The 17,951-nt window shown below is 41.7% G+C and overlaps 1 protein-coding gene across 1 annotated transcript in view; it reads left to right on the forward strand.

Moving 5' to 3' along the window:
- COL4A6 (collagen type IV alpha 6 chain) overlaps positions 1–17,951 on the forward strand; it is a 140,681-nt gene that overhangs the window by 112,483 nt on the left and 10,247 nt on the right. Inside the window, exons 19-36 of the mRNA XM_026089504.1 lie at positions 677–781; positions 1,722–1,882; positions 2,866–3,045; positions 4,285–4,468; positions 8,142–8,213; positions 8,616–8,723; positions 9,854–10,075; positions 10,296–10,457; positions 11,412–11,420; positions 12,430–12,600; positions 13,659–13,802; positions 14,085–14,210; positions 14,525–14,706; positions 14,969–15,032; positions 15,571–15,645; positions 16,068–16,175; positions 16,923–17,030; positions 17,456–17,527. Of these exons, the coding sequence (XP_025945289.1) occupies positions 677–781; positions 1,722–1,882; positions 2,866–3,045; positions 4,285–4,468; positions 8,142–8,213; positions 8,616–8,723; positions 9,854–10,075; positions 10,296–10,457; positions 11,412–11,420; positions 12,430–12,600; positions 13,659–13,802; positions 14,085–14,210; positions 14,525–14,706; positions 14,969–15,032; positions 15,571–15,645; positions 16,068–16,175; positions 16,923–17,030; positions 17,456–17,527 (2,253 nt within the window). The remainder of the gene's footprint in view (positions 1–676; positions 782–1,721; positions 1,883–2,865; positions 3,046–4,284; positions 4,469–8,141; positions 8,214–8,615; positions 8,724–9,853; positions 10,076–10,295; positions 10,458–11,411; positions 11,421–12,429; positions 12,601–13,658; positions 13,803–14,084; positions 14,211–14,524; positions 14,707–14,968; positions 15,033–15,570; positions 15,646–16,067; positions 16,176–16,922; positions 17,031–17,455; positions 17,528–17,951) is intronic.

A 17,951-nucleotide genomic window follows, 5' to 3' on the forward strand; every position in this document is an offset into this window, starting at 1 on the left:
TTACTAGTTATAGATTATTTTAGATAACTTCTCTCTGCTCTTTCTGTCTCGACTCATGTTTCATTGCCTTTATCAGCCTATGAAGAGATGTAGAGAATAATCCTTCAGTCGTAAAGTGAGGGAAAGGAGAAGTCCCCATACCCAGTTTGCCATTTAGTCTCTTTCCTGAGCTACAGCAACTTGATGAGATGCTGAGGAACTCTGCAGAAGGCAGGTGGCCATGGGAATGACTCTCTACCCCAGCAGCAGTGGCAGAGACTGCTCGTATATTGTAACTCCTGTGCCAGCAAAAAGGGCAACCACACTGATTTATCCCTTTCTCAGCTTCTTTCCAGAGTAGTCCCTATGCATATGGGTCTCAGCTTTTCCCAGACCTGTGAAGGCACACCTGCTCTTCTACCTAACAGTGCGATGGGGATGGGCCATGAACTAAGTCATTTGTCCTTCTCTATACGATCTGCTTGCAGTTTGCTTAGTTCTTTGGCCAGCTGTTAAGTGTTTGAAATAAGTGCAGTGGCAGAGCAGTACAAATTCATCTACTTGTGTAACTTACACAGCTCCAGTCTGAGCCAGTGCCATTTCTGTCAGTTGCATAGCTGGTATTGTACTGTAAATAGTTAATGAGCTTGAAATAAAGCCTTCTCATGGTGTTTGCTTCTGGTCTTTCCACATATAGGCCCTTCATACCTCCCAGACACAATCTTGGATGGATGGCCTGGGAAGCCAGGGGAGCCTGGACAGAGAGGGCCACCAGGAGCTTTTGGTCCAAAGGGGTACAAAGGTAACTGACTCTTACTTTGGGAGAGCCTTTCAGCAATCACTGGGCCTCAGAAAAATATTTACATGCAGTTAATATCCTAAGGGAGGAGGTGGAAATGTCTTTATAACAAATCACATACACTGGGACATGGATTAAAGGAGCTGACAGCCTTTACAATTTAGAGGGAGTGGTGCCCAGCACTGCTAGCAGAATCCTATTTTCTACTTCCTGCTCAGGCTAATAAGCAGATAAACATCCCATACCCAGACAATTAATTAAACAAGTTATGCTTTAAAGCCATAAGGTGTGATGAGACTTAAAAATGAAATCTTATGCCCTGCTTTGCTTTTAGTAATATAGGCTGGAAATGACGGAGAAACTCAATTTTATTCTCTTCTGTGCTAAAAATAATGAGAATTTGGGTTTTAGCATGTGACAGAACTAACAGCAAAAAGCAAGATGTATGCAGACTTCACTGTGCTTTGTGATTGTTTGGATCCATGCCCAATTACTATTCCAGGAAATATAACAATGTCCTGCTGAGGGTCAGTGTAACCTACTGTGAGTGGGAGTATGGATTTGCTTTCTCTGACATAAAACCATCTGTTTAAAAAAAACAGACATGAGACTTCTGTCCTAAAACTCCTCTAAAACCATCTGTTTAGCAGAGTCTGAACCTTTGGGAAGAGGTCAAGAAAACAAGCAGGATATAATACATAGTGCTGAGACTCGTGCTGCACATTGTAATGTGGTGATGGGCATTGTATAGAAATTAACCTGGACAAAACCTGAGCTCTGCCCGCTTTCCACCTGCATCACCTGAGCACAGTAGGCACGAAATCATAGCAAGTCAGAATGTCTTTATCCCAGTCAAATCAAATGCTACTTTTGGATCTCTTGAAACTGAAAAGAATCTTTATATAAATGAAACTGAGTTTGGGGTTTTGACTGTGTTTTCCAGGAGAGGCAGGTGATTGTGCTTGTGATGGAGGAGCTACAAGAGCTGGTCAAAAAGGCATCTCAGGTCTACCAGGTGCACCAGGAAGCCTTGGTGTGCCTGGGATTAAAGGCATCAGAGGAGACCCAGGCGCTGTTGGGGCACCAGGATTGCCAGGCCCTCCGGTAAGGCAGGCAGAGTCTACATTGGTTGTCATGAAATGAATGAGAAGAAGTGCTCATGTGCTATCTGTTGGTGTTGATCACATTCAAACTAGAACAAGCTTTTTGCATAATTTCTTCTACTTGTTTTGGTAAAAAATAAACAAAAAAAAAAAACAGAAATTGATTTGTGAAAAGAAACTAAAAGTAGAGAAATGAACACCTGTTCAAAGACTAGGGGAAGAAATGGTTCTTAAGTTCTGAGAACTGCATGTTTAGCAGTTGAAGGAAGAAAAGTAGCAGTTTTTCATCCCTGGGCCTGTTGGCTGTAGGTACGCATGTTTTCGACCCAGGGTTCTCCCTGAGCAAGGACTTGCTGGGGAAGCAGGTATACATCTGTATGGAGAGAAGACCTGAGGTGAGATCTTTCCATGTCTCTGCTGATAGCTGAAAAAACTGTGTGCCATAGATGCAGTCTCCTTCTCAGCTGCAGCATGCTGAGTGCATTAGTGAGAGTTGTGAGTTGTGTTTTTATGAAATAACAACCATATCAGATAGGATTTTCCCAAATGCTAAGCATTGCCCATTGACAGTATTTACTTTTGAAAATCCCAGGCCACAAAGATACAAGTCTTTGACTTCAGAGTATCTTTATCAGTGTCAGTAAATGCGGCACACCAAGTAATATGGGAGAAGACTCAGTACTTGGGCCTTGCTGTATCATGGGTGATATATTGTTGCCAGATGCCATCCAAGACTGCTGTCGGTATAGTGCTATATAACCAGGGTTTGGCTTGCCATTATAAAGCTGTAGTGACTTGATTGAAACATTTGGAAATAATCAGATCTCCTTTTCTTTTTTTAGTGTAATATATATAATAGGAAACCTTTTGTAGATTCTTTCTAGCTGCCAGTCATTTTGTACTGTCCTCATTTGTCTTTTCCAAGAAGCAAAGGTTTTTCTCTGCATGTTCATATGCCTGGGATTTTTCTCTTTTGGCCTGTAGGCTTCAGCTGGTCAGCAAGGTCTTCCAGGCCCTAAGGGAGAAAAAGGACATCCGTCCTATGCAACAGGCAGAGGTGCTCGTGGGGACCGTGGTGCAACAGCACCCAGAGGACCTTCAGGCATCCCAGGAACTCCTGGCAGAGATGGACTTCCAGGCTTGCCAGGCCCTCCAGGCCTTCCAGTAAGTTCAGATTAATTTAACAGGAGTCAGAGTGCTTAAGAATTGCAGTAAGGAGCACAGACAGTAGAAATGCCTGGCTTACTAGTCCTGATTAGCCCTATGGTAAGTCTCCGAGTACGTAAAAATGCTGTATGGATATGATAGCTAGCTGAGAGAAGACCTGATGGCAGGAACACGTTTGGCCAGAATGATACACTGAGAAAATCTCCAATATCATTTGTGACCTCCAGCATCTCATGGGATAGTAATATCCCAACAACCTTGCCAAAACTAAAGCAATTATAATGAGGGATTGCACAGAGAATTGACAATCTAGGGTGCAAGGCAAGGATGCTGAAATTTCCAGTGCTCTGTCTGGCCTCAAAATAGTAACAGCTCTTGTCTTTAGGAATTGTTTTTATGACAGCGGTAATTCTCCAGCAATGATGGAAGACCTTAGTGCTGATAGGAATAGGAAGTGTATTGCTTATCACCTAGGATCTGATCTTTTTGCTCTTCTTCAAACCAAGATTTGCAGCTTGTCTATAGTACAGCTTCTATGTACTCTGTAGCATATTTCTGAACTCCAGGGAACATAATCTTCAATAAACTGTGTTGCTTTCTACAGATTTTTACACAGATACAAAGTAAAGCTGAGGGAGAAGGTTGGAAAGCAAGAGCCATATATGGGTTGAATTTTAAGTACTCATTGGGATGGTTAATGTAGGATTTACACATACCTGCAGCTAAGCAGTGCTGAGCAAGACACTTTGTTAAAGAAAACCTGTTCTGAAAACTAATGTTCCCTGAACAGAAATTTGTTTCGGTCAAGATTAATAATTGGCACTCATTTGCCTTTCATTACCCCGTCGAAAGATAAACACACTACTGGGGCAGGCATTATTGCTGTTTTACATTTTGTCCTTAAAAAAAGGCACTGTAGGCATAATTATGAGTCATGTCTTGAAGCAGAAAAAGCACACTAGAATCTTTTCAATTAAAAAGAAAATAAATAGCTTTCAGAGTATATAATGCTTACATTTTGGCAAATACAACATGAAATACTATTTTTAATAGTAACTAGGTTTTCCTGCATTTCAAAATAATGATGGATGATTTACAATGATTTCCTTGTACCTTCCCAGGCACATTTGAAGCTTGCACAGAACCAACCAAACACACGTGTTTCTTAAAGTGACAATGGTGTACATTCTTTCCACCTCTTTGATTTTCAGCTGTAATTGTTTTTACTGTGTACAGGGTGATGGTGGGCTAGGTTTCCCAGGTGAAAAAGGACTGCCAGGATTACCTGGCTCCAAGGGCCGTCATGGAGAGACTGGTTCTCCTGGCATTGGATATCCAGGTCCTAGTGGAATTCGTGGGCTGCCAGGTGACCCAGGAATGGATGGTTTTCCAGGACAACCAGGTCTTCCTGGCCCTCCAGGTAGGTGTTGCTAGATCTGCTCTTATTTTGAAAAGGTGCAAAGCTGCTACAAGTCAAATGACATTCAACCTCCTGCTGTGCTTGCAGCCAGGCCAAAAGTTTGCGTTAAGTCCCTCTGTAAATTAACTGAAACTGCTCTGTGGGCTGGTCAGACCTCACACAGTAGTCCCTACTTTCTCAGGTTGTCCTGCTCAGGAGAACGCAGATAATAAACAGCAAATATTTGAGTGGACTACTCACATACTAATAGTGTTGGAGGAAGCTACTCACAGACTATTGCTGGAGAACCACTTTACACCAAAAGTAATTAGAAAGACAGTTAAAATGAACTTTTTAAGAAGCACAGCCTACTTCATTGTCAAGTTAAAAACAGTCACTCACTGCTATTCGGGCCTTCTGAATCAGTTTTCAAAACTATTCTTACTGAAATTAGAAGAGGTCCAAATTTTTATTTTTTTTTAAAGAAGAAACTATAGTCCATTGTATGAACAAGCTTTGGTGAATAAGACATTATCATGATGGTCAGATAAGGAGTTCAAATACGACTGGTGCAATCAGCTCCTGACTGTTTATTACCCAAGGCACTATAGTTTGGCCCAGCTGATGTGGCCATACCATGTTCTAGGTACATATAATGGCAAGTGATAAAGTCAGTAAATACAGGTTTGGTGATGTTCCATGTCTGATGTTTCATGTTCATTCTCAGAGTTCAAGGTGAGTTATGTGTAATTATAGTTTGCAGCCTTTCATTTGGGAAATGGTTTCATAACAAAATGACTGCACTGAACTAGTCTCAATTTCTTGATCTCAGTGTTGGGTTTTTAAAGATAATTTTAGTTAAAGCAGTATCTTTCCTTAGCAGCTGCTGCTGAATTTCAGTATATTTCCCATTCTGTGACTATTTAATGTTCTAGCTTTGTAATTCTGTCAGTATCAATAATACAGCTGAATATATTTGCAAGCATAATATTATTGCATAGGTTTCCTCACTTATAAAAATCTTGGAGGTGAGACCACTGCAGTATGAGGAGGTTGGCAGAGGAATCTTAAACCCAGAGAGAGGTGAGAGCTAGGCCAGAACAGCAGTGGGAAGGTTGTACAGACACGCCGGATAGCATGTTACTTCACATCAGTGTCATGTTGGATTGTTGTAATGGGGCAAGGAGACAGCCGGCATTAACATCCATTTGGAACAGACTACATAAGCTTTTTTTCCAATCCAAGTCACATGCTAAATGATAAAAACTTTGCTAATTCATAGTTAGGAATGCTTGCATCTTTGCTTCATAAAATGTCTCTTACAAAATCTGCTAAATCTAAATTGCATTGTAAGATAAGTAGAAGTAAAATGCTCTGTGCATGAGAACTCTAGGTATTCTGTGGAGCACATCAGAAGTCAGCTTATTATGAATGCTACCTCAAAGCTTTTCTAACAATGAGTGACCTGTTGTAGAAGAGTATCTATAGTCAGAATATGTAGGAAAGTGTGAATAAGTCATTAGCCAGTTCAGAGATGTGTGAGAAAACTTGTGAATACAGCATCCACTCAAAAGTAGGAAATCATTTGCATATATTAAAAAAGACCCTTTGATATAATAAGCTTCATATAATATTAAAGAAATGTGTGTGGGTGGCAGAAATAATCACTTCGTATATGGCCCATATTGAAAAGCCTTATTGTGAAAATGAGAAAAAAGTTTAAAAAGAGACTATGACCTATTGAAGCTGTTGTGCCAAAGACACCACCAAGGAATTTTGCTCAAGTCCATGCCACATGCAGTAAAACACGGTAAAACACTCTTGCATTTGAAAAAGTCTAATGCAGTATTTTATAAAAAGCTGGAGTGTTTTACCCAGTATTTTGAGACTACTCAAAAATGTTACTGGAATTACCCATAGTTTTTGCTTTTATCCCAGAAATGTGGTTTCATAATTGTTAATTTCCTTGACACTGGGGTACTGTTGTGAAAACTGTGAAGAAGTAGAGTACTGGGTAGCTGGGGAACACTAAGTTTTCTTTATATAATTTTTACATTAAGCCTTGCTTACATAATTTTGCAGAACACATAAGGAAACATTCCCATTTGCCCTTCAGTTATCCTCAGATGAAATATCCATTGTTCAACCATTCTACTGCTAGTTAATAACATAAAATGTGGAACATGCTATTGTACAATGTTGTTTTTGGAAAGCTTACATAAGCAAATCCTTAAAGCCATGTGATGTGAATATAGCAGTGTTAATTAAACTTTCCTTTCCATGCCAGTTGCTGCCCTGGATTCCCTCTTTTTGAAAAATGTCGTTCTTTATTATACAGTGCCTGTGGAGGTGGTGTCTCAAAGACAGACCTCAGTCTGGGAATAGGGAAGGATCTTGCAAAGAGAGTTGTAAGGAAATGAGAAATAACTTAACTGTGATATCCTGTTATCTCATCCTTAATCTGCAATGTAGCTGATGCCAGGTTTGAATTAGCAAGTATCAGGCAACAATGTAGTTAAGTGGCTGTTTCACTCTGCATACAAAAGTGTTCAAAGGAGCAGTGAAAACACCACCTCTCTTCCGTAGATTTGCTTTAGCAGTTAACTCTCATATGTAGTTTCTCTGACTAAACAGCTTTTAAAGTTAGTCCTTTATATTTTCATTTTAGAAAGTTCATCTATGATAGTTTTAGCTAAGCCAGTTCTTACAGTGTAGGTGCTAACTCTGTAGCCCTAGCGCAGACTCCTGCTGACGTAACCAGAAGCATTTCTGGAGGGGAAGGGCCTGAGGTAGTTTTTGTGATAGTCATTACTGTGCTTATGTTAATGTGACTTCAAGTTGTCCGTGACCTACCAAGAGGAATGGTAAAAGTATTTGAGATCTTTGAGGTAAATCTGATGTGGTGGCAACTCTGATAATGCCGCATAAACTTCATTCCTCTGAAAAGGGGTTGCTGATATAAACAGCCTTTCTATGAAAGGTGGAAGCCATGCAAAGAGCTCTGCAGTTGCTGAATCTTGTTTGCTACTAATAGTCATGTAGTTATTGCTTAGTCTGACAGACCGTAGAAGAAGCAGTTGGAGAAACAGGCAGAAATAAACAATCCTCAGTATTCCACATTTCTCTGGCCAAAACTTGTGGGTGGCAGTTTTTCTAAACACCTATCAATATTTCATAAATATGTATTTTATTTTGCATGTGTACATTTATTTTAGAATTTCACACTATAATGTATTGCTTATATAAAGCTAGAAAACATCCTCAATTTTTCAAAGTTAGGAACACCCGTTAGCTCCCACTGACTTCAACAACTCTCTGCCCAGCCCGTAACTTCTCTGAATCGCAGAGTGCCTTTTCGATACCTGTTGCGTAGTCCCTAGCATTGGGGGGACCAGTTGCTGAGGGGAAGCCATGGATATCACTCTACAAGTAGTCCACAGCAGCAGTTGCTACCCTTTACAGGTCACACAGTAAGTCAATAGGAAGGCTGAGATTAGAAAATCCCCAGGCTCAGAATATGTTTTCTTTTCCTTAAAATCAAACTATTTGAGATGTCAGCAGTGTTTGAAGTGCATAGGTTCACTCACAATTACTTGTGATATGTTCTGTAAAAAAACATCTGGGTATTAGGTGTTCCCATTCTGACCATCTCTCTGAAGGGACTGTGTGCAATCTCAGTGTTTCTTTGTTTTAGGTATCACCTTGCCCTGTATAGTTCCTGGAGCATATGGTCCCCCTGGGACTCCCGGCTTTCCAGGATTGCCAGGTATGGAGACAAACTGATTGTAATGCACTGGCTGACTGCCCAGGAGCACCTATTCCTCAAGGAAGAGAATACCTGCCAGTTAATCCCCTCCGAGTGATAGCTGTTCCACTGAGTTAACTGACAGAAGAGTATTCTTTCTTTTCAAAGGGGCTGGGCTTCAATGCCATGGAGGATCATAGGAGCTGCAGCCTTTCCCTTCCAAGTAGCTTCTCAACACAAATCCTCTTCTTCTGTGTTCATGTAGCTGATGAAACAGTCATGGATTTGAGATGTTAATTAGCTTAAATTGGTGCATCCCGAGAGTGTTTCAGTGCTAGCTTTGCAGGGAAGATCTGATCTTGTTTTACAGTGCTGTATTTGTGTCTTCCATTATTCAGTGATTAATATTACTTTTATCCTCAGGTTCCAAAGGCAGCAAAGGCTTTCCTGGCATTCCAGGGCAGCCTGGATTACATGGATCAAAAGGACAGCCAGGGTCTCCAGGAGTAATAGGCCTGCAAGGGGGACCAGGTGAGAGGGAAGTTACTGGAGTTCGTTTTATTGTCTGATGGATGTGTGTAATATTTTATCAAAAGAGTTTAACTAACCTTTTAGGCCGCTCTTCCACCTGGTACAGTCATAATGCTCCACTGTCTCCTTCCAAATGCAATCTCGTTACTTAAAAGTGGTTGCAACTTGGAAGAAAAGAGAAATGTCCAATGTACTTGTTAGCTGCCTTTAATGTTATACCACTGCTGGAAGAAAAGAGGACAATCAACACAATTTCTTTCTCCAAAGACTGTCAACATGTGCTTTGTTACAGTTTAGGAACTACAAGTTTAGTGTAAAACTGGTTTTAAGCCATGTGGTACTCTGGTAGAGGCACTCTTTACACAGTGTTTGGAACTTGTTTTAGCTGTGGGAGTTTCTGGTGGTCGTAGTAAATACAGAGCAAGGGGTCATGAGGGAAGATTTCTAAAGCCAGGTTGCTATGTATCCATCATGTTTCTCTGTGGATATGGCTGTGAAAATCTCTTATCCTTTCACTACATTAAGTGGGGTTGTCATCCTTACGGGGTCATTGATTTCATGAAATGACCACTGAGCAGTGTGACACATCCACAGAGCAGTGTTGTTCAGTGTCTCCATGGCAGAGGGCGAGCCCTGACGTCTCAGTGCTCTTTTTATCAGTGTGTTCCAGGGCTGCCAGTGTCTTCTGCCCCACAGTGACAGAAGTTGTCTGACGTAGAGGACAGAGTAAGAAAAGCGTGATAAACATAACATTTTTGCAGCTTTGGTGCTAGTGAAATAAGGTCTACCTGTACCCTGAAATGTCCATCCTTCGTTTTTCTTTTTGCCCAGTCTGCTATCTAGTGAAACCAGTACTTGTAAAGCTGAGACTTGTAGTTGCAGCTCCAAGATGCTCCTACACTATTCTTTTATTAAAAAAAAAGTTTTGAATTGATATTTTGTTTTAAACAGTTTCATCACTTTCTGTCTCCASTCATTCTTTCTAATTCAAAACCAAAACATTTTGCAGCTTCCCAAACAACTTTTTTCTTGCATGGAAATTGTAAAAAATGTTGATTTTGTTAGAAAAGTTACTGAAAGGAGATATCCCATCTTTCTGCTGAGTAACATTTACTCTTTTTCTCTCTAAGGCTTCCCTGGGCCTCGAGGAGAGCAGGGGTCACAAGGACTTCCAGGACTGGATGGGACAGATGGGTTACCCGGCAAGATGGGTGCTTCAGGCTTAGCTGGAACTAAAGGAGCTCCTGGAGATGTATTTGGTGCTGAGAGTGGAGCCCAGGGAGAGCCTGGCAGACCTGGATTCCCAGGTGATAAAGGGCTGACTGGGGATCTTGGATTTCCAGGACCAAAAGGTAAGCACTGATACTGTTTATTTCTAGGAATATCAGACTGTTTCTCTTTTTCCTTCTTTTTAAGATACTGTGTTAGCAGTCCTTTAGCAGCTCACAGGTAGGGATTTGCTGACTTTCTCTTAGAATCTAGTGCAACTCAAAGGCTTTTATTAAAATGCACTTTTTAATTAATAGAATTTTGTTTTATTTGTTCTGTAACCTCCCACCTCTCTGTTCTCAGGGGTAGATGGGAGACCAGGCCTCCTGGGTATTAAAGGCGAACAGGGTAATCCAGGATATACGGGCATCCCTGGATTGCAGGGACCTCCTGGTCCTGGAGGCCCTTTTGGCATTAAGGGAAAACCAGGACCCATGGGATCAGTTGGCCTTGTAGGAGCACCAGGTATGTAATGTCTTCAGACAAATACAAGTAGCTGAGCTGAACACTACAATGTCAAGGAGGCGCAGGAGAGATTTGGCAGTTGCTAGGAGGGAACTCCTGCCCCTGGTTAGGGGTAACTGAGTGCAGAATCTGAGCCTTTGGCCTCCAACTGTTAGACTTCTGCCTAGAAATGGTGCACATGGGCTATAAGAAGCACAGCAGAAAGACAGGAGAAAGCATCCTAAATGTCTTGATATTCTTAACATTTCTGTTTTTACATGCTGGTTGTATCATTGACTAATCTTCCTTTCCCATTGTCATGATGATTAATTTCTAATGTATAAGATTGCTTGAAATACGGCTTTGGCAGATTGAAAAACTGTTGGCTTTCTCAGCGCAAGCTTCTTATTCTGTCTTCTACAGCCATGGGGGTGTAAGAGAAAATTATTCCATTTCTCCTTATGGGGAAAATAAACACTTGAGTAGAGCAGTATCTCTCAAGCTGCACTGATTAAAGTGTTACATGACAGCAGTATATGCAAGACTGGAGAACCAAGCAAGGAGAAACCTGGGAATTAGTGGATCATGGTCTGTGAAATAACCCTTCCCTTTTGACAGAAACACAGTGCTGGAACACAGTGACAACAGGCAGATAAATGAAAGCACTAACCTCATTTGAGAATGAATGCCTTAAGATTTTTATTTTAATGTTGATATGTCTTTTGCTTCTCTATTATTTTACAGTTTTGGATTTTCCTTCAACTATTTTTAAAACCTTCAATTGCTAGGATGATAAACTCCAAATGACTAAGATTTTTGCATCTGTATTCTCTCTAAATCATTAATTTCTTTTGTATCCTTGTTCTTTCTGTTTACATATTTTATCTGTTTTTTCCTTCACCATGTTTCTATTCCATTTATCATCAACTCTCCATTTCTGATGTCACACTGTTTGGTTATGGGTTCTTCACATAGGCTGTCAAGGTGAGAAAATGCAGTGTAGCATAAAAGCTCATGGACTAACAACCTAGCTTTCAATGCTACAAGAATTGCATTGACTATAGGTGATACCCCTTATTATTTCTAATCAAACCAGAAGGCAAAGAACCATTGTAGTGAGAATGCTCAGATGGTATCAAAGCCTGAAACCCATAAGGAAATCCTTAAAATGCATAGATTTTAAGTATACGTTTTCTTTTTCTTCTTAAATAAAGCAGCTATTTCATCTTCTGCTTAAAAAAATACTGAAGTATAGCTTAAAGCGTTTAAGTTCTGGGTACCACAAAGCTCATATATTGGGTACTACTGATGCAAATGCCGTTTTTCAGAAGCCACTGGCTTTTTTTCCACTCTTCCTCACTTTGGATCTGAGCATTCTGTTTTCAATGGTTTGAGCCTTTATTTAAAATTCTAAACAGTTACAAATGCAGCTAGAAACATTTTGAATCCTTCAGAGGAAAAATTGAATGCACATGGTGTTGGTTTTATGACAGCACAATCAGAAGCTTGTTCCCTTAGTAAGCAATTTGTTTTTAAGAAGTAACACTTTAACTGCAGAGGTGGAAAAGAAACTTGTTAAAACAAGCCTCTCCAATCGATCTCTCTGGCTCACCCAGAGGATGTGGTAGGTAGTGGAAGTTGGCATTAATGATACTCCCCATCCTGGTTTGGCTGCCTAGATGATAAAGGTAAGACCTAGTGCTCTACACTTTAGTGTCTGGTAAAGGAGACAAAAATGGATCATCATAAGGGGTTTCACTCTTGCCAGTTGTGTAGTGATGTAGGCAGTAACCCTCTTCATAGGTATTTTATTATTAGATGACTAATGCTTTTGCAGTTCTAAACTTTATGCCTTAGTAGGCTGCATGTGCCTTCAAGTCCATTTGTCATATTAAAAACAATCCTGTGTTTTAAGAGTTTGAAAAACAGCCCACAAAACTCTCCCAGTGTTTGTCTGACGTAATCTATTAAGTTCTTGCTTATATTGATTCAGGACTTCCTGGAGTCAAAGGACTAGCTGGAGATACAGGTCCACAAGGCCCTGCTGGTATGAAAGGCTTCCCAGGTCTCAATGGTGCTCCAGGATCTCCTGGGGAACGAGGATTCTCAGGGCCACCTGGGCCTTTTGGTCGAGATGGACGTCCAGGTTTCTCTGGGCCAAAAGGTATGCATATCCATTAGGAAAATAGATTCAGATTACAGTTAGTATAGATTTTAGGCCCTACTTGTCAGAAGTGACTGAAGTCCCAGCTAGTGTTGGGGTGCATTTGTTTCACTTCTGAGTGTGGTTTATCACTGACGGATTTAATTGTCAAATCATGGTCATGAGGGGGTTCATCTTAAAGGACTTGGGCAAAGAATTTATCGTTTTTTTTTCTGGAAACTACCAGTCAAAAACAACCACCCAAGTTGGTGTCCAAGTTGGTTTGTGGTGGTTGGTTAGTAGTGTCTGTACTACTGCTTAATGCTCATGGTCAAGAAGATAACAGTTCTGGAAGAGATACTGCAGAAATGATGTTTGATTTGAAATGTAGATAAACCAGAAAGCTCTGTTCAGTAGTATCCTTTCTTTTGAAAGGTAAAAATTAATGTAGAAACTGAGAATGACATATATCTTTCCTCAGCCCAACAGCATGGATACAGAAGAAAGTACTGTGTAGATATGAAATTCTGTATGGGAACACTGATGCTGGGAAAACAGATAATTTTGTGGCTATCCTTATGGACAAAGGATCATGAAAATCAAGATAGAAAGACAGGAAAATTGAAAAAATGAGGAATGGTGAAGGAAATGATGAAGTAAAGGGAATATCATAGGAGGGAGAGAATGTAGTATAAACCAGACAGGAAGTAAAACTTTACAATATGTATAGCTATTAAGTACCAATACAATAGTTAGTTATTTTGAGAATTCTATGTTATTTGGGGGGGAGGGTAATAGAGCCATGTAACTGGATGTCATTCTCTTGGAAATCAATTGAGTTTTGTGCTCCAGTGGGAGCGGGACCATGCTCTTGATGGTGAACTGAAAAGTGCTGATTGAGAGTATCACGAGTGAAGACCCACAGCAGCAGTGGCCATGCTGTGCTTCCACCATTAAGTTTTTYGCCCAGATTTGGGTGGTTGTCCAGACCCATCCTGCCTCTACCTGCCAGCTAGGTGGATATGCAGGGTACTGGAAGGAACTGATTTTCTCTCTTGTTTTTCATGTTTTCTGTACAGGTGAGAAGGGATCTCCTGGCCTGCTTGGTTTCCCTGGCATGCCAGGCCTGGCTGGTGTCCCTGGGGTGAATGGGTTTAAAGGAACTCCTGGCACAGCTGGAGGAGAAGGAAGCCCTGGGATTCTGGGACTCCAAGGTCAAAAAGGTGAGAAACAGCTGAAAGGCAATTGCTGGCTGTGTAGTAGAGGGATTAGGAGGCCCTTCTGAGATGTATACGTATTTGATGTTTTCTTCTAGATACTGTGTTATGTTTTTCCCTGTGAAATACTTTGGCCTGGTTCCCAAAGGTGCTGGGCATCACTTGATAAACTGATATCTGGAGACATGAAAGATGCTCAGCAGTTCTGTTTTTGTCTGCCGGCTTCTAGTGTTATACACTTTCTCTGTTAGGCATTCTTATTGCATCTGACTTTCTTTATTTCTTCAGGTGACAGAGGTGATGTAGGTCCGCCTGGTCTCCCTGTTCTTAGGCCTTCAGAACAGGCACTGCAATTCAAAGGAGACAAAGGGGAGCCTGGATTAGCTGGACTTGGAGGATTCCCTGGACCTAGAGGTATTTAATAGCATTATAATAAGCTGGCAGTATTAGTTGTTCAGGAACTGTGTTTACTCTCAATGGAATGTGGTCTACCATTTTGACAGAGCCTGCAATATTACTATTTTCCATTCTGTCATTCACATTCCAGCAAGATTTGCATATGGCAACTCTGAATTTTGAGAAAACAGTTCTTTGAAGTTTTGCTCTGCAGAGCTATTGCCATCTCTTCCTCTTCTTTAAAGGGAGCTTTGGGTACAAAGTTAGTTGGCCAAATGAGCTGAATGTCTGTATTATGAAGCGGAATCATACTCTTTTATGTGTATATGCAGGTGATAAAGGATTCCCAGGCAGCCATGGACAGTCTGGTCTCCCTGGTCCAACTGGGTCACCAAGCAGAGAGAGTGGTTCTCGTGGTGACCCAGGTTTCCCTGGTCCGTCTGGACGGCTTGGGCTGCCAGGACAGAAGGGTACAGCTGGCATCATAGGATTCCCAGGAATGCCAGGAGAGAGGGTAAATACGTCTCAGCTTCTCTCAACGTGCTTAGGAAAATCCTGTGTTCTAATTGGTGCTTCTGTAGCAGAGCAGCAGAAGCTGGCAGGATTTTTTCTTACAAAACTTCCTAATAAATTTGCTTTTGCTTGTCTCATACGGATGAATGACAGTTTGGATAATCTTTGCTACATCTTTGCTGTCTATTTGTTATCTCACATGACCCTAGCTTGGGACAAGGAGGAACAATAAGCAAAGGCTAGTTTGGGGTTTTTAATTTCAGGGTTCAGATGGCATCATAGGAACACCTGGATTCCCAGGGACTATTGGCCTCCCTGGTCCAAAGGGTAAGAAATCTTTCACAGTTTTCATGCTCTTTCAGTACACACAGTCCTAAGATTTATGGCTAAAATGAATGAGTAGTGTTCTAGAAGTGTCTGTTGCTCTCCAGTGACTGACTCAGAAGTAGATGTCTCCYTACTAGGAGAATGAATCCTCATTCAGATGAGGTCGGTCACAAGCCAAGTGCCTAAATACTTTATGCTCCTTTGAAATCTTGGCCACAGCGCGATGTGAAACATGTCAAACAGTACAAGAGGCACCCTTCTCTGTGATGTGCTTGCATCAAAAGTACAAATGGCAGGATGCTGTGGAATTACCCGTGAATGTTTGTCTTATTATACCCTGTGTGCATTTGCATCCATTGCTATTTAAAGGCATTTCTAAACTCAGACACGTTATTTACTCTTGTCTTTATTTACTCCATGGATTTGAAGTGTAGTGAAAGTGTGTTTTCATAAACAAGGCTACTGAGCAGCCCTGAAAGCTGCTCTCCACAATCAATTGTGGAATGGCTTCCTCATCCTTTTTTCCCCCCCCCCCCAGGTGAACGGGGAGAGTCTGTTGGTGTTCCTGGCAGTGCTGGAGCAAAGGGAGAGCGAGGGGACTCTGGATTCCCAGGTGAAATAGCCCTTGAGAGCTCACTTCAGGAATGCAAAATTCTAGGGAATAGGCTAGGATGRCATTGCCCAGTTTGGGGTGGTTGTTAATCTGTAAATTGAAACATTTTAGTCCTGTTCTTTAAGTGATATTTGAGGAGTCTGTAATCCAGACAGAGCGCAAACCTGGATGATAACGAACATGTCCTAGAACAGCCCAATTGTAATTCTGGGTCCCACTTCACTTCTTGACCAGGAACTTGGGAACTGGCACTGGTGTTTGGCATCTGGAAAGTCTGGTCCAGAATCCAGACCATGGTAGAGCAGACACAAGTGCTGCAGCCTCAGACTAAAGAGTTTCTTATTCTCTTCAGCCCTGCCTCCAGTTTAACTTGTGCTCTAGCATACTGTATGTTTTTATGCTGTATGCTTTTATCCTTTCAGGAGAGAGAGGGAGAGAAGGGCCCAAAGGTGAACCAGGATACCCAGGAAGCACTGGAGTGAATGGACTCAAAGGTGGCCCAGGAGATCTTGGCCAAGAAGGACCAGCAGGTATTGGACTAGGCACTTAAGTCCTGCAGTTCATGCTGTGGAACAACCTTGTCATTTCATTAGCTCTGGTTGGCCTGTCTCAGCTGAGGCTTAAACAGGAAGATTGGCACTGAATTTTCTTTGACACCTCTGAAAGGTGTCACCTTGTCCTGTAGCAACCAATCCTGTGCGTCAATTGTTGGTGAATCCTGCACACTCCAAACCCAAAGGAATTCCTCTAACAAATAAAGAAGACCTCAATGACAGACAAGCAATAGCGGCTTCTCTGCAGCTGCCTGTGGGCAGGGCTGCTCTAAAATCTTCCACTGCACCACTTCAGTTTGTTCCCTCTCTAAACCCAAACCTACCCAAGAAGACAGCTACAAGCATCTTGGGTAGTGGTGTAACTAGCAGGCAGATTTTCAAATTGTTACCAAGATGGAAGAACAGTGAAAAATCCTGTTGTAATATTTTATTTGGAAATCAGTTGAATTAATTATTCAGTATGTAAACTGTTCAAGTCTGTCACTTGGTGGATGATGGAGAATGTCATTGCTATGGTTAAAAAAAAAAAAAAGCTATCAAATAAATTGTTTGACTAGCACCATGCTAGCAGTGGTAGTGAGGAGAAGTTTGGATATGCTTTTGCTTTATCTAAACAGTAGTTTATTCACCCTCTTAAGTGCAGGATCGGAAGCTGCAAGACAGAGCTGTGAGCTGTTCCAGCCTGGATGTGTTGTACAGGGACATTTTGCTGCTTGTTTTTAGGAATCCCTGGAAATGCTGGACCGAGAGGAATCCCTGGGCCACCAGGACCTCCAGGGCAGCCAGGATCTGCTGGATTCCCTGGAGCTCATGGAACAGCAGGGCCCAAAGGTATATCTGGAGCCCGCACATGGGAGGAGAAATTGGGTCRAAAAAACAGTGTTTCAGCCAAGTGTATCACAGCAGGCAGGCAGCACGCTATGTGTGGGCCAGCTGTGCGTGGGAAATCAGCTCATTTCTTGGCAATGTTAGTGCAGGCACCAGCTGCTAGAAATGAGCAGAGGAGTGTTTGGAACGGGAGAGGCTCTCACTTGATTTGGATCACTAGAGGGTTCACTGAGGGTAAAACCAGTGAGAGCAGTAGGAAGAGTTTCCATGAATGGGCCCATGTGAAGGAAGATATTACGTACTATGTTCCCCTGTGTGTCAGGCTTCTAACACATGGTGTAGTCTGCATGAAACATCTTACGCATTTCACCTAACTAGATTATTTGCTYGTTTGTTCACTTACGTAAGTGTTCCCAATGTCTCTTCAGGGTTTCCTGGATTTCCGGGTTTAAACGGTCTGAATGGCTTGCCAGGCACAAAAGGGTCTCCTGGAACACCAGGTAAAAGAGATGTGTAGTAGGAGGGTCATAGCTGGGGATATGCATACAGTGGTCCATCATGAGAGCAGCATTCCTCACAAAAATGCTTCATTTCACCCAGTTCTGGATTTAATTATAATATGAAGAAAAACCTCAGGATACTGGGTGTGCATGACCAAATTCTTTAATGCCAGTAAGAACAGGATGTGGCCCGTGAACTGAAGAGTCTTCTCTGGTGCTGGTTCTCCTTGAATTCCTGAAGGACTGTGTCACTGCTGGAAAGTCAACTGGATGAAATCATGAGTCTTCCATTTCTAAAGGATGCTTGATTTAGGGGGACAGCATCAAAGGTTTGCTTTGAGTTGAGCTTAAGGATGGCATGCTCCCATATTGCTGTCCATAGCTCTCATATTGCTGCCCATAGCACAGATAGCATAAAATTTGT

This window comes from Apteryx rowi, unplaced genomic scaffold (assembly GCF_003343035.1).
Source record: "Apteryx rowi isolate R43461 unplaced genomic scaffold, aptRow1 scaffold_82, whole genome shotgun sequence".
NCBI classification, from domain to species: domain Eukaryota; kingdom Metazoa; phylum Chordata; class Aves; order Apterygiformes; family Apterygidae; genus Apteryx; species Apteryx rowi.